We start from the raw sequence: 22290 nt of genomic DNA, 5'->3' as shown, positions 1-22290 counted from the left end.
TTGCAGGGTGCCCCAGGGCTCCACACTCTTGCCCTTGTTGTTTAACATACACCAGACGTCTGCCCAAGCTGATCAATTCTTTTGGAGTCATTACATAAACTATACCAATGACACCAAATCTTTATGTTTGATAGAAATCAAATGATGAATTGCCTTTCTCTTGACATGCCCTCCCAAACTTGGACACTCTGCTTGTTAGCAGCATGAAATCATACGAAATCCAGGTGCCGAGAACAACGTCAGATTGCTGCCCACTTGCCCAATTAGTGTACTATCTCTCATCGGCCAAGCCTTCAGCCAAGGCTTCTCCTTTGTACTTGACCTTGCATTATGTTCTCTTGTACAGAACTTTAAGGGGAGTTAAAGGTACATCGTTATCTTCGCCTTAGGCTTACGAATAGGCCTTGTTTCCTGGTCCTACACCACGTGTGAGTAGGCCATGATTTTGTCCATATTGTCTTCTATTTAATACTATTTGATTCAATTATCCTGGGTGTCATTGCCCTCTTTGGGCTCTGGAGACTTGGTTGCACCGTCTCATATATGCTTTTGCGCATCTTTACTCATCAATACTTGGCATCCATAAATGTTCACTTATTTACTTAATCTAAGAGCAATATGTCCTATGTACATGTCTTATCCTCGTTGACTCTCCTTTTATCCTGCAGTTGCTTTTAGCTGTGGCATTCTTGATCTCTGGCCAACAGCTATGTTCTTGCATGATTCTGTGTTTCCAGCCTTTTGTCAGCTCTGCAGTCCTGGTCTTTCTCCTTAGAGCCTTTTGCTTACTCTTATTCAAAGCCGGCGTCCATCTTTTCAATATGACCGCTTTACCTGTGTTATGCATTCCACTGCAGCAAGCTCCTATGTGACTCATCTACCTTGTGTTTCTACGTATATACATTCACTGCTCATCTTGTTACTTATCTTCTTTGCATATATGGTTTCTTCTCGCTCATATACATGGTTACTTTGTTTCTTCAGTTGCATCTTCATTCTTTAAGTATTTTCATATCATTTCAATGCATCATAGTCCGTCTCCTTATGACATCACTTTACTCTTGTCAGGTTTTCTTTACAGCTCCTCCATATTTAGTGGTACCTGTAGATCTCCTGTTACCACTTCAGTTTGATGGTACATTCGGTACAGTTGTCTGCGTGCATAACGTCTCCCATATACTCAATGCGGTATTGGGATGATACGGTATGCAGTCTTTATAACGGAAATGTTATGAAGAATGCATATATATAGAATCTTTTATAACGAAAAAATATAACGAAAATGTATGTGGGGTGGGTTAAAGGATTAATTCTTGTGGGGAAATGGTTGGGGTCAGTTTTTAGGGGTGGAAAACGGGGGTTTGGTGGGGGTCGTTATATTTTCTGTTATAATGGTTTAGTTATAAGTGCATTCTTCATAAAATGAGTTGTTATAAAGACATGTAACCGATGATACCTGGTGTCATACACAGTGCCTTTGGGCTCTTCATCCAGTATGATGGAGGTGAGGGGGCTGGTTCTTCTTGCAATGAAGTGTATGTCTGTTTCTCTACATTCCCCCCTCTGTTCGAGTCTTCGACCACGCCCTCTTCCTCAATTATCTGAATTTTTCTACAGAATGACTGCTTAGGGATCCATAGCTTAGCCCCCCGACTCAGGTCACGTGCATTCTTGATGTGCTCATCCACACTCTAGGTCATAGGCAGCAATCCCCAGTTGGTTGACTGAACACCCAATGCCCTAATAGCTCTTATGATGCTTTGGGTAATAAAACTTTGTTCCTGTGGTGTCATGACCACTGTGAGGGGGCACAAGTTGTGCCACAAGCAGGCTCCCACCAGAACCCTGAGGGTCTTAAAACCACTGCAAAAGGGCTCCTGGAGCCAGTCCTGGCGTCTTTGGCACCAGGCTCATATGTAGGAAGGAAGGGCTGTTCAAACTAGGTCTCATTTATGTACATGGGCCTTTAAATCCAAATGAAGCACCCACACAGTCTAGTTCTAAGAACCAAGCCATGCGGTCTAGTGTTTTTGGTGTGGCAGGCCTGGAACTACTTTCCCTGGTACTACTTTACCTGGGCTATACAAACCAGACCCTGACTGCAGAACACACTTCGTGTTATTCTTCAACCAGCAGTGTGACGCTCACCGTGTCCAGCTCCTGGTCTTCAGCATCTTCCTGTAATCCAGCAAGAACAAGAACAAGATTATTCTGTTTTACCGGAGAAAACACCATCCAGCACTCAGCATCTCAACTGGGCTGCAATCTGTGGAAACTGAGAGAAGAAGAAACATCACGCACCTGTGAGTACTAGCTTAAGGACTTCCCGCGAATCGCTACCACAGCTGCTGTTCGAACATTGCGACCTGCAGTAACGAGAAAGGGAAAAACAATATTAGAATGTGTGCTTCCAAAACATCGAATTCCAACAGTCTTACCTGAATTCCATCGCGCTACGCCACGCTTCCAACGGAGCACCACAGCATCATCTGCAAAGGAAAAGAGACATATTCAGGTTCACTTTCAATATTAAACAACCGCACAGCGCTGTACTTTCCTTAACAGATTCCGAGGGCCTGTTTTACATCACGCTCTCATCCACTCTCAGCACCACAGCGGCCTGTGAGGAGAGGAAGAAGAAAATACAGGTTAGCTTTAAAAGACAATAAAGGCGCTGCGCTTCGCGCTTTCTCTTACCTAGAAAACGTGGCTCTCCTTCCGGCACGCCAGCATCAAGACCTTCACACCTGAAAAGAAGGAGATAAAGACATGAAGGAATTCCCACCATAAACAGAACAAAGACTTACAATTAACAAACCTACCTGCCTACCAGCAGATTCGGGGTCACAGCAGGCCTGGGTCCAAGGGAGGCGTACTGCACCAGTGAAGCAACTCGGGCAGCTCGCCAACAAATGTCAAGCGCCTCTGCACAAGAAACGCAGGATGGATAGCTCATCCTACAAATAACTAAGATTAATTATTCAGCGCTGGGCAACTACGCATCCAGGGTTCCAGATCTCAGAGCCTTCCAGGCACCCCCGGGGATATCAGGTGAGCGTAACATGGAGGTGCCAGAGGATTTTCTTTCAGGTACCCACGGGTGGTGTTTTCAGTCTTTGTGTGCTCATCAGTCACAGCATTCACATCGATCATTATCTTTATTCCAGTTGCTTTTGTTGCCATCTTCTTGCATTGTCCTATGCATATTCTTATAAGACAAAACAGCTTATGTTCATCTGGAATATCATTGTATGGTTCTATTGATTTTGCTGAAAAATAGTTGTCCCTCTTTCGTCATGTGAGGTTAAGTGATCACTTCCTAATCAGGTGTACATCCATTTTTGGTAAACTGTCAATGTGGAAATCACTCTGGGGAATCGAAAATGCAGGAACATGTATGATCACCAAAGAACACGTTTCTCCCAATTCTTAGGCAGCTGCATATAAGCCTTGGATTTACAGGCTCAATAGTGTTCCATGAGCACGGAAGTTCCTACATTCATTCTTGGCACTTCAAGTGTCTGCTTGCATCCTTTATTTTCACCAACTAGAGCCAGGCCTTTGTTCCTGAAGCATATTGTCGCATTCTTCATTGGTAATATAGATACGGTTCCTGCTTCATTTTTGACCCACGTTAGTAATTTGGAAAACTTGGCCCATGACACAAGACATCTTTTGTCCACAATTTGCACTATCACAACTGGTTCTTTCATCAATAGCTGTGCACTGCATTCTAACATTCCTTCTTCCCATCCTGTACTGGTAGCAACTCACCCAGAGACCAATAGCAGAGGTCTCTCCCAGCATCCTGGCTGTCCAGGTGTTTCCCAGTTATCTGCGCACAATTCAACCTCTTTTGTTTAGCAATCCTTATTTGGTCTTCAGTGGGGATGAATATTTGAGCATTCTTCTCATCCAACATATGTCTTTTTCCATCTTCTTGGTTTTTATGTAAGCATCTTCATATGGAAATGTTGTTTCAAACCGTTATCTTAGGGCTGCCCATTTTCCATCAAATTGTCCTCTTGTTGTGCATGCTGCTAAATGGATGAGGCACTTTGTGTTGTGTACAGATATTTCTCTTGCAATTAATGTTCTTGCTGCTGCATTCATGGCATAACTGATGAGAGAGCATACGTAACAGCTTTCATCTGACGTTCTTTTCCCCACTTCACTCATCTGTTGATCCACATGTTATTCTTTGAATGGGCCAAATTATCAAGATATGAATTTATACTTTCAGGATTTTCCCCAGCATCTCTTTTAAGTAGGTGTATGTTTGGATGCAAAAATCTTATATTCGAATAGGTTTTGGGTTGTGTATGTTTGGCCGGCTATACAAATCCATATTGTTGAACCCACTGCTACCAAATTTGGCATGGATTCCTCATTTGTGGGAAGATTGTAGTCTATGTTTGGATGCAAAAAAGTCACTCTGTAGACCCCCTCATTTATTGATGCTCACCCGATTCACTATAGTAGGAACTAAAAGGAGGCAAAATTTCAAAAAGTGTCTGAAGCAAAATGTTCGATGTGTTGGTTATTCCTTTGAAATGTATTACTACTGTATACAGGTCGAAAGTGTTTATTAAAGCATTTTTAAAGGGAATAAAAAAATATTTTTTTATCACATCACTGCAAATATGGGAAATGCAAGGTTACAGTTTACTTAAGTTCCTTCATGAGAAGAGAGCCCAACCAATCAATCTTTCTTGGACATTTTCTCAAATGTGCTGAAGCTATTAAGTGACTGAAACATGTTGCACAAAAAATGAACATCACTTGGAAAAGCTCAATCTGATGCAAAGCTAAAATCAATATCAAGAGCTTCTGAAACACAACAAACAGCAGCACAACTTGCCGACCAGATGACAAGAGCAACTTTCTCCAGGGCAATTGAGATGCCAGAGCAAACTGAAGAAACATTTGCTGACATGAGGACAAGAGCAACATCCTCCAGGGCACATGAGACACAACTCGATCAGGATAGGGGCAACGCCGGGTACCCCAGCTAGTTTTGTTATAACAGGAACTGCATAATGATGGCTATAATAATGATGGATAGGACTGTTTTTATGATTTCCCCAAAAAATGATGATGTCCACGTTCCATCGCACTAGAGCTGGATATGTTTGAAGAATGTATATGAATACAGCATTCGGAAATGCTTGCAATGTTTCAGGAAGCATGAAGTGTACTGTATAGTCTCTTGCCCTTGGTCTGCATGAGTGGAACTTCTTCTCTTGTGCTTCACTGTCAACGGGTGCCGTAGGGGTTTCTACTTTATATAGCTTCACGTCATTCAAGTGAAGCCAAGCTCTTCTCCCTTGGATTTTAACAGCAGTGGAGGTGACCACCTTGACTAAATTTGGTCCTTCGAAACGTGCTTGTTCCAGGTTCTAACAAAGCTCTTCATGAGCACCTGGTCCCCTGGATACAAACTACGCTGCTTAAGAAAGGTAATAAAATCAGTTGGTTGGCTGTCTTCTTCAATCTTCATCGACCCTTCCCTGCGATTGCTGATCTGTTGGGAAATAAAAGAAACACTGGCGGTCATACTTGTTAAATAAACATGCCTCCCATCACCTAATGTTTTTGCTACACTGTGGGCATCAGTTTTTACTCGAGTGGGAGGAGCAAGGGGTACTCTCATGTGGTGTTCAGTCACCAACTCAGAAGTTAGGTGGTGATCTGAACCAGGCTGATTTCTCAGGGCAAACAAAGAAAGGGGTACGCAATGTAGCCGCCCCTTTTTAAAAGTCATCTTTATTTTTGTAATCCTTTCTTTAAGAAGTCCATTTAATCTCTCACATACGCCATTGGCCTTTGGGTTATACACAGATGAAAATTTGTGTTTTATGCCTAATAGAAGAACCATCTGTTCAAACAACTCATTTACAAATGCTGGCCATTATCAGACCGCAGGACTTCGCAAGACTTTGCACACGCCCCATCTAGGAAACACCTCACACATGACGGACTTGGCAGCGGATGTGGCATTGGGGTGCGTGCATGGACCTGCATCCATCCATCTGGAAAAGGGACATACTACTATGCGCATGTACCTATAACCAAGACTATGGGACTTGATTATTGTGCAAGATGTAGCTCTTGGGCGGGCATGATCAGGTTATAATTGAATATGATCCATGAGCACTGAGACTGCTAACACAATATAGGAGCCTCGCAGAGCTAGTCCTCATACCCCCATTTAGAGTAGCTTAGTTAGGTCACCGGTAGTCCAGTGACACCCTGCCGGGCTTCTGTCCTTGGCATACCGAGGCAGAACCAAACGCGAGGTCGCCTGAGATCCAGGGATGGAGCTGGGCATTTGTTGGGGTTGGGAAGGGTGGGGGAAGGGATGGGGTGGAGTGTGGGGGTTTGAAGTTGGGAAGTGGGAGGAGGGGGAGTTTGTTGGGAGGGAAGGGTAACGAGCCAAAATGTGAATCTTAGTAGGCGAGATGAGGGGCAGAGAGGGAGGGCAGGATACTGTATCTATGGGGTCGCAGTGTCTTAGAGTGGTCACCTGGAATGTCAGAGGCCTCAACAGCTACTTGAAGCGTAATAAGGTGATGATGTACCTGAAAAGGATGATGATTTGACATAGCATTATTGCAGGAGACCCACCTCACCAGGGAGAAATTGGAGGGGGTCAAGAGGAAGTGGAGAGGGAGCTTGGCGGGAGCCACATATTCGGCCTACGCTAGAGGAGTTATCACTTGGGTGGCACCGCATGTACCATTTCAGCTGCTTCAGGCTACGGGCAACCCGGAAGGCAGAATGATCGTTATGAGGGGGATGTTGGAAAACCGGGAAGTGTGTATTTTAAACTTATATGCCCCCAACCAAGATACAGCGGCTTACTTTCAGACTCTGTATGGCAAAATTAGCCCCCCATTAGGTGGTGGGATCCTGTGGGGCGGAGACTTTAATTGTGTACTTAATCCTAAGGTTGACAGATCAGATAGTAAGCTAGTCAAACCCACCCCGGCTGCAAAGGTGTTACAGGCCCTCCTGAGAGACTTCGACATGGTTGATGTCTGGAGGCAGCTGCACCCAGCAGATAGGCAACACTCGCACTATGCGGCACCACACGACCTGCACACAAGGCTGGACTACATGTTTGCCGCTACAGAGATGGCAGAAGAGATGAGAAGCGCGGAATATAAGGCCAGGGTGCTCTCAGACCACTCCCCCCTAGTCCTGGAGTGGCGACACCAACCTCCTAGAGCGCGGATTCCTACTTGGAAGCTCAGAGCCGAGGCTCTACAGGACCCGGGATTCCAGGAGGATTTAAGGGAGGCGATCACAGAGTACTTCGAGATCAATACTGGCAGTGTTCGATCTATGGGAACCGTATGGGAGGCATTTAAAGTGGTATTGCGGGGGGTTGCTATATCGAAATCTAGAGGGCTCCAGAAGGGGCATAGAGTGGGAGCTGCGGGAAACGGAGGAAGAGTTGGAGGACATTATGCGTAGGGGAGGGACCTCTAGTGAAGAGGGGGTCAGGATGAGACAGCTACAACAAGCTAGTGGTGAACTCTGGGACAGGTTATGTAAAATAAGCTATAAGAAATATGTAGAGAGACAGTATGCGGGGGGAGACAAACCGGGCAGGTTGCTGGCCTGGCTATATAAGAGTGAGGCACCACGCCTGGTGATCAGGAAAATGTAAGGGGAGGGAGGCTGGATCCTGAATACCCTGGAGGGAGTGAATGAAGAGTTCCTGGGATACTACAAACGCCTCTATGAGGACCCAGGTGGATCGAGGGACCATGAAATCCAGGAAACGCTGGAGGATATAGGCCTGCCCACCTTAGATTTAGAACGGGCAGACCTGGATGCCCCAATTACAATAGAAGAACTTGAGCTAGTGATTCAGCACCTGCCCACCTGTTAGGCTCTTGGGTCAGATGGGATCCCGAGTGAATTCTACAAAACCTACAAACAGGAACTGCTTCCCCCGTTGCAGGCTATGCTTAATGAGGCGTATGAGCATGGCAGGTTGCCAGAGTCCCTACGAGAGGCGGTGATCATTCCGCTTTTAAAGCCGGGTAGGCCTAGCATGGACTGTGGGTCATACAGACCCCTATCGAGGCTTAACCAGGACAGCAAAATCCTTACGGCTGTGCTGGCAATAGGCTTAAGCGAGTCATTGGTCAACTGATATATCCTGACCAAATGGGCTAGGTCCCTGGTGGGAACATAACTGATAACCATAGAAGATTGCATCATATTATTGATCAAACAAAGGAGGACCCAGGTGAACTGGCAATCGTTTCAGTAGACGCAGTTAAGGGCTTCGATTCAGTAAGATGGCCCGGCTGTTGGCAACTCTGGGAGGCTATGGAATGGGGCCGGGGTATCTCAGTTGGGTGAAAATGTTATACAGCTCTCCAATTGCTAGGGTTAAAACGGGTGCTACTATATCAGATCAATAGCAACTTAGCAGGGGCACAAGACATGGCTGCCCTTGGTTGCCAATGTTATATATATTAGCGTTGGAACCATTGGGCGTCTGTTTTAGACAACAATACGAGGAAATAGGGATCCGCACTACAGGTGGTCCACATCTCATTTCGTTATATGCCGACGACATACTATTGTATCTGCGCTTCCCAGAAGAGAACATACAATACATTCTGGAGGTGATGGAACAATATGCTGCCCTCTCCGGCATAGCGGTTAACTCCAAGAAATCAAGCATGTTCCCCCTGGGGAGATATAGATTTGTCCAACCCAGGGGCTTGCCGACATTACCAATACCCTGGCGCACCAATTTGTTCCGATATCTCGGAATTGACATATACCATACGACAGGAGAAGAACATAAACACAACACGGAAAAGGCAGTAGAAGGCATTATGGGATTTTGGTCCAGACTACCCCTGACCATGATGGGGAGAGCTGCTCTACTTAAGATGGTAGTCTTGCCCAGACTGTTACACCTCTTTGTACATATCCCACACGTGATCCCTAGGCGCATTTTCGCTAGTCTCCACATTTTGTGCAGGGGCTTTATCTGGCACAACTCCAGCAACAGGGTAGCTCTTTGGAAATTACAGAATTTGTGCGATAGGGGAGGAATAAACCTGCCGAATTTTGAGTTATACTATTTGGCGGGACAGCTGCAGTATGTGGCAAGATGGCTGTCTGAGGAGGAGACGGCTGAAACCAGGCTGTTGTGCACGGAACCGGCTCCCTTCTTCCTCAGAGAAGTAGTGTGGCTGTCCAAGCCAAAGGTTCTAAAGATGGCGAGGCTGTTGGTGCTTGGCTGAGAGATGTGGCATAGGGCGTGGCAGATGGTGGGATACCTGGCTCCGTTTTCTATGCAGGTGCCGCTGGCAGCGCTATGCGGAGAGGACCCCCAATTGATACAAGGGGTCCGTAGATAACGGGAACCGATGGGCCTGGCCACCCTAGGAGACATATGGCAAGAAGGGGAGGCACTGGAATTCCAGAAACTAATAGAAGACACAGAGGTGCATAAGGGGCAGTATATAACCTACTCCAGAATTGTTAAATGAGTGCGAGAAAAGTGGCCGGCGGTGGTGCTTACTGAACAACCGGATGCCACCACGGAGACGATATATGACATTTCAGAGGGTGGGCATGAGATATCCCGTATATATGAGCAGCTGGGATCTAAGGTGGGGAGGGAATTGTTCCAATTGAGGCAACTCTGGGAAGAAGAGGTGGGAGAGCCCATGTCGGATGGGCTTTGGGATAGGGCCCAAGAATATCATAAAAAAGTGTCCCGGAACGCAAGGCTCCAGCAGATCCAATTATATGTCACACATAGAGCATACCTGACCCCCAGTAAGATCGCCAGGTTTGGTGGCCAGACGACTCAGAGATGCCCCAGGTGTGGGGAGGAGGAAACCAGGATGTTACATATGTTCTGGGCTTGTCCGGAGGTGGGAAGATTTTGGTCAGAACTGAAGACACGCGTAGCAGGAAAAGTCATTACGCTGGAGGTGGAGTCGGCCTGGGCATGCATGCTGGGGGGTTTCCCTAGGCCACGTAATTTAAGGCACATCAGCAAAATGAAAGACTTGGCATACATCCTGGCCAAACAGAGGATTGTATTGTGCTGGAAGACAGCCCAGAGGCCGAGGATAGAGTTGTGGCGGGCTGACCTCATGAAATGGGCAGAGGCAGAAACGGCTGCTTGGTTTGAAGCGGTCTGTAGGGGAGGGGAGGAGGAGGTAGGACCCCTAATTGAATGGAGGCAGTTGGTGGCGACTATGGTGGGCCCCCCGCAGCCCGATCACAGTGACGATGATACAGATAATAAGATGACGATAGACCCGCCTGAAAAAGCTAAGGGGGTGGGAGGGAGTGGGACTGAAGAACACAATTTGTAATGTTATGCTGTTAAACCTGAACATGGAAGTCCTAATTATTGTAATGTTTGGTGTGTTATAAAATAATAAAAATTGCTTAAAAATTTTTTTTTAAAAAAAGATAGTCACATTTCATTTTGTCATCAAATCACGTCCTAATATGTTAACTGGTGTCTGCCGAGAATATAATAGGGGCATCGAAATGTCCTGTTCACCTATAGAAAGTGATAATTCATCAGTAAAGGGAACCAATCTTGTGGCCCCAGAGAACCCTGCGCATTCCTGGCAATCCCAGACATTGGGTACTTTCCCTCTCCGACACAGGAACGAGTTGCTTCAGTGTCCACGAGGAACGAAAATGTCTTGCCTCTTATCGTTACACTGACCCTTGGTTCGTTTGTGGGTCTGGTGTCACAGATAGTACTGAACACATCAATCCAATCTATGGGGTTTCCTATTGTGGATATAAATTCATCCCAGTACCCATGAAAGGATTCCCTCCCACTACCTTCACATTCCCTATCCTAGGTGAGGACGCTTGTGGAGCTCCTGTATTCGCCTTCCATTGTGGCACCATTGCTTGTTGTGTCGGTGGTACGGTGGTTGCTGTGTCTGCATGTGTTGTGTCTGCATGAGTGCTTGCTGCAGTTGCCCTTGCAGTGACTGTGTTCGCTGTGGGATCTGCTGTGCTTGCTGAGTTTGTGGCACACCTGTCTGATACTGTATGTGATCTTGGGCATAATATTCCTGTGGTTTTGTGTTATACTGCGGAGAGTAGCCCATCCTCCCTGTTTGAGCTTGTCAGTTCTATTGCATGCTTCCTCCCCTGCTCCTGCATTGTTGAGCCATTGAATCCTCCTCCCCTTGAGGGTTTTGAAATCCACCTTGTCCTCTATGTCCATCCCTTCTACCTTGCGGCCAAAAGTTGTACCCACTCTGGTCCATATGATGCACTTCATATCTTTGTTGTGTTGACTGTATGTCTTGTGTGGGAACACCTTCACCACTAGTTAATACTGTTCCTTCTATAGCAAATGTTGACCGTTTTTCTGAACTAACTTTGCTTTTTTGTACTTCGATTCTCAGCTTTCTTCTTGTTTTTTTCTTGTAACAATCGGCAATGATGTACAATAGTCATCTGTATTTCTGGAAATGGCTTTGCTTCCATCCCTACCGGTTTCTTCATCTGCCGGTGCACTGGCTCAGGCAGTCCCTGGCATAAAATATGATAAAATAATGCCTCTGTTCTCTCATCTCGAGACACCATCTTTCTTGAATCTCCTGAATAAAAGCAAGGGGATCTTCGTCTTCACCCATTTTCCTAGTCACAATCACAGCCATGTCTGATGTGTCAGGATATTGTACTCGAAGTGCTCTCCATGTCTGCCACGCAGTTATTAAATGGTGCCGCGTCATGTGTCGTGCTCTGTACAGTTACACCTACATTTCCTGCGTGTCTCCACACGTCGTCCGCTCTCTCCCCTAGAATAGCTGGTAGTAGGCCTTTCATGTCACCCAATGCTAACGTCATTCCCGCTGTCATCCTCTCTAACTCATTAATCCATTTTCCCACACCCGCAGTCAAACTAGGTAATTTACATTTCAAATGGTCCTTGTACATTTGTGGCCATGGTATATTTTGTGGTCTCCCCCCCCTTTCTCAAATAACGGGAATGGTGTAAATTCTGGTCCAAAATCATATCCCTATACACTTTTTCGTCTTCCATGTGGTGCTAGTTTCATCCATTCGCCTTTTTCGTGGCACTGATCTTAACCTGCTTACATAAGGCGGGGACATATCCCATGCACTGCGCGACCGTGCTGGTGGTAGTTCAGAATATTGTGTTAGTTCTGGCATTTTTTCTTTCAGGTCTTCTAAATCTGACCATTTTACCCTCTATGTTCGGGTTTACTGAAAAACTGCATGCGCATTCACTTTGTGCTTTCTCATCCTCCTCCCTCTCTTCGTCTGACATCATTATACCTCAACTCGTATGGCTGTTATTCCTTTCCTCATCATCAAGATCTAGTCTACTCAGAGACAGCATTCTATGCTTGTCTTAATGTATTATACAATCTATCTCCCGTTTCTTTTGGTGGAGACCCTGTGATGCTCCCCATAGCCTCGTAACCGCCCTTCTCTCTAATTTTTCTACATAAATCCCCAATCCTGTTCCTTATGCCTTCTGCCTCATGTTCATCGGCCCATGTCTGTACTTTTGGTATCCCTTGCAGCTCCTTGCAGGGCTGTTGTGATCATCTCTTCTTCCCATTACTCTCGTGCTTCAATGGGTATCATACTTATATTAATAATTTCATCTATTTCGTCATCTTTTTGTCTCCTACTCCTTCTCATTTCTTCTTCCCTTCTCATCTCTCTATTCTTTTCTTCCTCTCGCCGTCTTTGCAACGTACATTCTTTCAATCTTTGGGCTTCTATTTCTTCACATTTCTTCTCTTCTATTCTCTCCCTTTCTTCTGTTCTTCATAACGGCTCTGTTCTTCCTTTCTCTTCCTATCTTTTTCTTTCTCTTCCTTGTATGCCCTTTCTCGTTCCTTTCCCTGCTTTTCTCTTTCCTCTCTCTTTAACATTGTCAATACCTTTCCCATCCAACTTCAATAGTATCTGTTGTAGGTACTATCATTCCCCACTTGTTCTGGACCACTCATTTCTGGCCTCCTTCTCTCGGCCCCCTTCCTTTGCCTGTTCTGTCAGCCAGAAATCTGGGATAAAAATCACAACCTTCCTGACCATGGAGAGCAGGTGGCCGCAGTATGCAAGACTGGCCACTTCAAACTCTGGGTCTTGGAGAAGGTTCTTCCTTTCATTCCTACTGCCTGCCAAGCCCCGGTGGTAGCTGCCCTAGTTCTGAGTGTAGTTGATTACAGCAATTCACTTTATCTATGGCAGCCTCTCTACCTGATCAGGCATCTACAACTTCTCCAAAATGCAGCAGCTAGATCCATTCTCCGCCCTCCGTTTGGAACACACATGTCCCTTTTGTTGAGACAACTTCACTGGCTTCCTGTGGCGGCTCGGATTATGTTTAAGTCTATGTGTATTGTGCATCGGGCCTTCTACAGTAGTGGAGCAAAGTACCTGCAAGCTAAATTTGTGCGCTATCTCCCCACTCGTGCTCTCCGCTCCCAGTCAGCTCTCTTGATAGCTATTCCCTGGTTCAGGCTGGCCCGTTCAGGAGGGCGTGCCTTTTCCATTGTGGCCGCCAAAGCTTGGAATAAGCTCCCTCTGACTTTACAGAGGATTGTCGACCATCTTGTTTTCTGGAAAAAACTGAAAACCAGACTATTCAAATAATGTTTCTCTTTATCGAAATCTCCTGTATGCCGTTTAGCGCCATGATGCCTCTGGGCAAACGTGCGCGCTACGAGTTCCGATAACATAATGTAACAATAGTATCTGTCCTCCCATCCACTCGTTCTGTACAATTGTCATACATACACACATATGGCCAACATAATACAGTTTCTACTGTCGATATGTAGAGAGAACGACAGGGGTCATATCACATGAACAGATGAAACAGGTATACAAAATGTATGTTGACAAGCTACAGTGAAAAAACATTTGTGGCACTGTGGTTTGAGAGTAATCGTCTCGACAATTATGTTGACCGTATGTATGTATGTGCAAGTAATTTGACTTGCTCCTGTTTATTGTGCAAATATATATTGCTTTATATGTAACTATTGATGTTCAGCACTATAAATAAACCATTAAGCAAGTAGATGCTACAAATCATAAAAAGAAGTATTGTAAAAACGTATGTGTGGTACTTGAATCTTCTTGTGAATCGAGAATGAGCAGTAAGGGGGCATGCTGGTCGCATTGACCCGTTCACCTGTATTTTGATGATGAGAGCATAACACCCAAAGCGGTATTTGGATGATACCAGGTTCTTCCAATGACGTATATGTCCGATTCTCTACTTTTGTATGTGTGCTTGTTTGCGAGAATCTTGCCCTGTCAGGTTCGCTATGATTTAGAATTCAGAAGGGGTTAAATGAAGTTTAGTAATGTTCTGATGTGGGGGACAGAATGTGTGTGAAAATGTATATGGGTCTTTCTTTCCGTAACTACATTTATTTCAGGTGTATGGGCGTTCCCCATTCCAAGATGGTGGGGATAGCACTGGTTGCTGATTGGCCCTGGGATAGAAGAAAGGAGTCATGGAGGTTGTAAACTGCCTTTTATCTGAGACAACTTGGGAACTGGTCCCCTTTAAAGACAATTAACTTCGTTAAGTAATTTGATGATCTGAAGAAGTAGAAAAGTAAAAATCCTACTTGCAATATGAGCTGGAGTAAACTAGTGGGAGGGCAGCACACCTGATGTCAGTTTTTGTTAGTTGTCTGTAGCAAGTGTTATCAAGGAACTTAAAGCGTTCTTATGCGTGGCTCCTCTGAACTGATCCACCTGCATGTGAAAAAAGACTATATATATATGTATATGTATATATATACACATACTTCTCTGAAGACACCCACAGTCCGGTGTGTAAGCAAGATGTGTTACTCGCAGGCTGGCACAGTGATCAAGTATCCATGAGCAGTAGCAGAGCTGCCTCAAGGGGGGATTGGAAAGACGTCGCCGGCATCACGCAGAAACATTAATCTCTTTGGAGCTCATGTTCTTGGGGGGGGGGGGCGTAAAAAGCATAAAAGCCTAGACTATAGCCCATTGTCAAGCATTTGTATGTCGGAGAGAACGGGCGGAAGGCAACCATTTCCTCCATCTCCTTCCTCTCCACCATACAAATGCTCCAGCATCTGCACGGGCATGGATTATAGTAGGTGGCCCCCATAGGGATGCATTGTGCACGCTGGCAGGGAGCGAGTACAGTTACAATTAAACCCTCCCTGACATTCTCGCATGTCAGGGAGGGTTTCATTTCAATTGGGAACACTGCTTACCATGCCCGCATGTGCTATGTGGGGAAGCAACTAAGAATCTGTTAGCTAGTCTCTCCTGTACCCTACCTTTATCCCTCATAGCACATTCATATGCACCATAGCAGTCCTGGAAGGAGCAAGATGCTGCACTGGACACAGGAGCGCACATTCATACTTAGGGTAAACTCATCAGGGCAGATTCAAAAACCAGATATTCCATTTGTGTCTGAACTTGTAAATATGAACGATTCTGCAAAGATACACAATCATGAGTTCAAAAAAGCGTCTCTGAATGTGAATCATAAAGTGACATGTTCAGAGGCCCCATTTTACCAAGTGCACATCTCCACCAAAGATATGTGTGCAGGGAAGGAGGATTAGGTGCTTATAGTTGTGTTTGCGGATGCATTCCATAGTCACCGAGGGGATCCACTCGCTAATGTAAGAAGATACCCTGTCATTCTGCACCTGTTTTTACAGGTGCAGGGGAGGCAAAATGCACAAATGGTGCAGGCAATCTTGCCCCTTCTATGTATTGCTCTAGATTCTGGCAAGGAGCTGTATAAGTCGCCCATTCATTTTCTATCCCTTTGTCATGGTAACACATATATTTCAAGCATTTTGACAGCTCTTCATGATACGCTGGGACCTTTTCAGGTGAGCAGACTCCTGCCCACCATTGACGTGGATGCTGGAAGCCATACAAAATATAGGCGGTTGGTAAGTATGCAGATATTTAAGGACAAAGATTGTTCTCTGTGATTTCTAGACGCACCTTCTGATTAATTAAAGAACCATTGAAATATGCAATGTTTTGGTATAATGCCTTTCATCAATTGTGGAATGCATTATTAAATACATACATGGCATCCCAATGGTAAGTACAGTAGTGATACCAACTATACCAGTCAAACCATGGCACTAAGTACATTGGTCAGCCATGATAAAAAGTTTAACAATCAGTAGTAATACGTTTGCCAACACGTGTTTCACTCTTACTGCTTCCTCAGGACATACATAGTCATTGGTGATTTTTGATTGTAAAGTGGTTTAGTTTGTCTGAATTGGCTGTGGTATGGTTTATCACAAGTAGAATATTGTAGTTTTCCATTTTCAATGCACAAAGTTGCACTCTCTGTTGTAATAAAGACTTGGAAGTCAAGAAAGCAATTAATTAAAGTCTGTGAAAAGAGACGTAATTTAAGACAGTCCTGTCATTTGCATTTCATATCTGTCTGCAGATCGTTGAGCGTTTTAAATAGCGGGTGTCCCCTCGTTGCTTGGAATGCAGATACGCAAGCATGTATAGGGACCAGGCTGTGCAGTGCCAGCGCTGCCCACCCAATCCTGTGAAAGTGTGCCTGTTTGGAGAATGAGGTACCCTGTGCATCCTTTGGAAATGGGTGTCTCGGTAAAGGACATCAGTTGCATTTGGAGAGATGCATGGTGTTTTGGGAATCCACCTCTTTTTTTCACACTCAGCCTGCCTACCTTTCTGTGGTTTGATTATAAATGCACTGATAATCATTTCTTTATCAATTACAAGTCTTGCTCTCTCTGCATTTCGGCTTAATTTTTCACTTCTTCACTACAGGGTCACCAGTTTCACTTGTAGTTGGGTTTAGGACTATTTGGTTATTGCTTGAATGGATGGTTCACAATAATGAATAAACCCTTCTTTAACCCGTTGTTGCAAACACAATTGTTATTTGCGCCACAGCCTTGTGCTCCGCCTCCGTCTACTTATCTTCTCTTTCCCATCTGCCCACAGCCATCCACTGTCTCCAGCCTCCTCTCTCTTGCTTCATCTTCACAACCCCATCTCCCTTCCATCAATCCCCTCGGCATACCTCGGTCTTCTTCTGACCAAAATTACCTCCAGCTCCGTTCTTCTCTACCCTCCATTTGGTTCTCTCCCATTCACTGTCCTCTCCCCTCTCTCACATTTTTTCTTTACGCTCGTTTTTCCCCATCCAGTTTCTCTTCATCTCTTGTCTGTCCTTCTGCCCCCCTCCAGGTCATGTCTTTTCTTTCTCCCTTGACTTCACACTCTCACTCTTTCTGAACTCTAACCTGGTCCTGCAGGTGCACCGATGCCTGGGTCACGGACTGCTCCATCTTGGCTTTACCCTGATCCTGCTTGCTTCTCAGCTCCTTCAGCTCCTTCTCTATATCCTGCACTGTGGAACTGAACAGCAAAACCAACAAGATGGGTGAGCAACACCAGTGTGTACCACGATTATCATTTACCACAAGCATGGGCGAGATGGGTAGAGGTGAGGTGGTGTAGAAAGCCCCCAACATTCCAAGCTGTAAGGTACCCATTCAGGAGCACTGCACGAGGCCAGGCGAGTGTGGTGTTTGCCTTCAGTCCCAAGAACTGGTCAGGTAGGCTGTGGTGTTACATAAGCATGTAGTATTAGGCTCTGGTGGGACATCTTTGGCCCTTATTCACAGAGCGTTTTCCAATGGGGTTTTGTCATTATAAAACGATTCTGTGAATTAGGTCCTTTGATCGTTATTTAGGACGGCAGGGCAACACTCTTTGCCGCAGTGTTCATTATTGATTGCTGCAATCCTTAGGGTGGTACAGATAAGTTGGTGGATGGAATAACGCAGTAGGGTAGCTGCCCAAACAGCTACAGACTGTTTAAACAGCGCCAGCAACGGCAGAGTTTTGTACATCAGCGGGCACGAGGTCTATAGGGGACATCATTTCAATGAGATTGCGTAAGACTTCCTGCCCCTAAAGGTGCGCAGCTGTATGGGTTTGATCTATGATACCAGCCCTATCTAGGAGCAACATTCTAGCTTGAGGTGTCAGCATTGTCTATGAGCAGGCATCCGGTCTGGAGTATGACTAGCTAGCTGGTCTAGGGTGTGTGTGTGTGCAGTTTATCAGCAGATGCCTAGACTGGGGTTCAAGCCACATTCTAATCTGTTGTACCTAATGAACAGCTGCCTTATTGTCTATGTATAGCTGTCTGGTCTGGGGTAGGAGTTGCTTTCTGGGGCGCCAGCATGATCTATGAGCATCTGTCTGTTCTGGGTCAGAAATGTCTATGTGTAGCTGTCTGGTATTGGGTAGGAGTAGATGCATTCTCTGGGGTAACACCATTGTCTATGGGCAGCTTTCTGGTATGGGGTACCAGCATTCTTTATGAGTAGCTGTTTGGGTTGTGTCAGTATGGTCTATGCACATCTTTCTGGTCTGAGGCCTCCAGCATCGTCTAGAATCAGCTGTCTGGTCTATGGCAACACCCGTATCCATGTGCAGATGTCTGGTCTGTCGTTCCAGTGTTGTCTATGAGCAGATGTCTTGGTCTGGGGTACGAGCATAGTCTAAGAGCATCTGCCTGAATACTGGCACCAGTTATGACTTTGAGTAGAGGTAAGGAATGACAGTTCTGATTTTTCCTTAGAATGCACTTTATGTGCCTGCAAGGTAGGTACTGTGATATATTGGAGACCTTCCATTAGAACTTCACACTGCTTCCCGGTGTATGATCCCCTCTGGCTTTGGATACATAATTGCAAAGGCAATAAAAACATAGATGTCTCGCTCACGCACACGCACACGCACACACACACACACGAGCTTAGCCTCCAACAGTTTCAGCAAGGCATTTATGTGCTTTCACAGAATTACCATCAATCTCACACTAGATATTCAACAACACTCCCTTGTCACCATGCACAGAGTGCAGACTCATTTACCTGAGGAAAGCTAACTGCAGGCCAATCTGGTTTTCTCCCTCCACCTTTGGACCTGTTTGGCTAGCCATTGGATCAAAGATTTTTTCCAGCCTCTGCAACTACAACCATGACAAGCAGAAGAATTGTGAGGGAAGAACACAACACCTAAGGGCATAACACTGCTAAATAAAGCACCCTTTGCAGTTGCATCAGCTCCTACCTATAGGTCTCTGAAGGGGATGGAACATTTCTATTCTAGCATACACTTTGCATAAATACGACACAATTACCTCATAGTGAACCTGGTACTCCTAGTCATTGCTCTCACTTCATCCTAAACACTTGGGCATGCCTGCACCACAGGCTTGATGGTAAAAGAGTTGCTATAAGAGCATTTTGTCAGTGTAAGCGTTTTAAAATGGGGTCGGTATGCATGCAAGCATCCCTCCCACCGACCCACGCGTCATCAACTCACACCTTTCCGTTCCTGTTTCTCTGCCTATACGATTGCACATGGGAAGAGCTTCTGCCCACCTCATTTTTTTGGGGCGTTCATGTTAACCTATTTGCTGTCCTTGAGGGGCATATTTTTATATTTGATTGGATATATTTTTCTCAATATTGCCTCCTTCTCTGTGCATGCCATTGACGGTAGCATTAAAGCAGTGCGTAGAATGCGGTAAGCACTTCTCCGCAGCGGACTATCACAGAACCTACGTAAGCTGCCTCAGGAACTTCCATCTGGTGAGTTTCAGTCAGTTCTGTGTCGCTATCAACCCCAGATCACTGAGAATTCGTATAGTCTCTGTGCTCAAGAAGGGGCTGGTACCACAAGCCACAGTGGAATTCTTAAGAGGAACGGAAGACTTTGCATTCTAGAGATAAGAGGGAGTCGGGACTGAACGCTGCCTACAATTTGGAATCGCCTTTCGGCTCTAGTATTAATGTCACCACCTCAGATCCCAAGGGACCTTCCACCTCCCATTCAGGAGTTCACTCTGGGTGCACACACCTTGCGAGTACATCTCAGGGGAAAGCACCAAGTCCTAAGGCTTAGCCTTCGGTACCAGATTACCTGTTCACCCCAGATAAGGTTCAGAACGTTAAGGTATCGGACTGGTGTGTTCCTGCCTCAGCACCCTCACAAACAGGAAAAGGTCACTCTGAGGACTGCAAGTTCTCTAAGAGAGTGGAGTCCAGCTCCCTTCTTTCAGAGATGAATCTTCCGTCAGGCTCAGTCTTCAGTACAGTGGGAGAGTTATATTGTCTTCACTAAGGAGGAGATTTTGGCATGTATCAAGGCTCTCGCGCCAGCGAAGGCAGCGGGCCCGGATGGCATGTGGTTGGACTATTTAAAGTACAGCCCTGATTGGTGGGCAAATATTTTGGCAAACCCTTTTTACAAAAGCTCTAGTTCCGCGTCTTACCACTGTCCTGGCAAAAGGCCATAATCATTCAGATTTTTAAGAAGGGATACACTCAGGATCCCCGCTGCTATCGACTCATTTAATTGCTAGACATTGCAAGCAAAATGTTCAATAAATGTCTAAAAAGCAGACTGGACGAGTGGGCAAGTACTAATAGTGTCATAAACCCCACCCAAGCAGGATTCAGATGTAGCTTTTTTTACCATTGACCATTCTTTAATTTTAAATGTTTTAAATGAGAAGTACTGCTCGTTGAGAGGGGGGCAGGCTATATTTGACTTTCTTGGACCTGGAGAAGGAGTTTGATTCGGTCAGTAGGGAGGCCCTGTGGCAGAAATTACAGGATTTGAAGGTCCCCCCAGATCTTTCATATTTGATTTAAAGAGCCACACAAATACTGCTGCAGCAGTCCACGGAGTCTCAGGGGCCAGTTTAAGAAGGAGGTTCCCACAAACCAAGCTGTAAAACAGGGTGGTTCTTTGGCTCCGCTTTATTTTAATTTATTTCTTGTCGATTTTAACCCCTTACATTTAGGATCAAAATTAGCCCGCCATTCGTGGGGAACATGCCTTTCGCAACCATGTCATAAGCGGATGATACTGCTCTTATAGATCAAACACCAGTGGGTTAGTAGCGTAACCTATAGTATGCCGCCAATTACTTCAAGACTAATACATTAAAATTGAATATGAAAAATAACCAAATTTGTGGGTGTTGGCGAAGGCAGCAAAAAAGCTAACTACCCCTGGTCTCTAAATGATGAAATAATCGAGGTGGTGGACTCATTTTGCTATTTGGGTTAAGTTTCCGACAGCATTGGGAAGTGGGTGAAACCTCTGGAGCTGGTTAGTGCTAAAGCAAGGATGAGGCTGGGAGGCTTAAGATTCTACCATAAGTCTGGCGGGCATATGCTGGATAAATGCATAGAGGTGCACAAGAGCAAGGTGGGGAGTGTGATATTGTATGGCAGACCAAACCATGCCTGAAGCTCAGGTGGTTTCACAAAGGTTTCAATCCACTGAGGAAATACGCGGTTGAATCAGTGGATATGTTGAAACGTGCAAGTCTGTCGGTCTTGAAATCCTCATTAAAAATGAGAGAACTCTGTGAGGGTAAGGTGGAGGATCAGAGAGGAGCCTATGCCCTGGGTTCTCTGAGCTTATTCTCCTCCTTGAGATGTAGCATTGAGGCAGGGGGTGGGGGGGGCCTTGCCTAAATATGCTCCCCTTGAAGGCTCGTTTGAATCGGGTAAAGGATGACCAAGTAAAATTATGCTCTTGTAGGTTTGCAGCAAATGAGTATTTGTGCCATTTTTTATTAATCTGTAAATGGCATTTGGACTTGCGGAGGGTTCTGCTAAAGCCCTTATTTAGAAAATATAATGTTCAGGACTGTGAAGGGGCTTTGTTATTCATCCTGAACTGCACAGATACAGATTTGATCTATACATTGTGTAATTATGTGAGTCTGGCTCTGACGAGGCGGACAAGATATTTGCTAATTTAGCCATTTTATTGCTAGGTTGGGGGTGCCGGTTGGGCTCGGTTCTGGGGGGCGGGGGTGGACTGTTTGTTTTCGTTTTTGTTTTGTTTTTTAACCAGATGGGATTATTATGTTTTTGTATCTGTTCTTATGCTTTTTTTATGCTTGCTATTTTGGTTTTAAATTTTGTATTTGTTAATGTGGAAATCCGAGCAAATAAAGTATTCATTCAGTAGTGTTTTCTTTACTGCGCATTAAGGTACAGAGACCAGTGGTTTCAAATGTGAATCAAAACAGCTCCTTCCTTGCCAAGGGCTGATATTCTGGCATTAGAGGATGCCACTATATCCCCTATGGTGTCATCAGAGGAGGTACCTGCCTATGGCCCTTCTGTGTCCTCTATGGATCTAATTGAGTCTATCACTAAT

At 45.3% G+C, this 22290-nt stretch overlaps 1 protein-coding gene across 5 annotated transcripts in view; it reads right to left on the bottom strand.

Annotated features, from left to right (window-relative positions):
• Positions 1-22290, bottom strand: part of QRICH2 (glutamine rich 2) — a 930541-nt gene that overhangs the window by 567623 nt on the left and 340628 nt on the right. For 4 of the 5 annotated variants that reach the window (XM_069654695.1, XM_069654692.1, XM_069654694.1 and 1 more), the window contains 2 exons: positions 18975-19072; positions 17331-17445 (listed from right to left, as the gene is read on the bottom strand). The exons of the other annotated variant lie outside the window; for it this stretch is intronic. In XM_069654695.1, the coding sequence (XP_069510796.1) occupies positions 17331-17445; positions 18975-19072 (213 nt within the window). The remainder of the gene's footprint in view (positions 1-17330; positions 17446-18974; positions 19073-22290) is intronic. 5 annotated transcript variants of the gene reach the window in all.

Source organism: Ambystoma mexicanum, chromosome 3q (genome assembly GCF_040938575.1).
Source record: "Ambystoma mexicanum isolate Mex_15411 chromosome 3q, UKY_AmexF1_1, whole genome shotgun sequence".
Taxonomy (NCBI): domain Eukaryota; kingdom Metazoa; phylum Chordata; class Amphibia; order Caudata; family Ambystomatidae; genus Ambystoma; species Ambystoma mexicanum.
The sequence above is the reverse complement of the archived record's forward strand: the minus strand, read 5'-3'. Positions and strand labels throughout refer to the sequence as shown.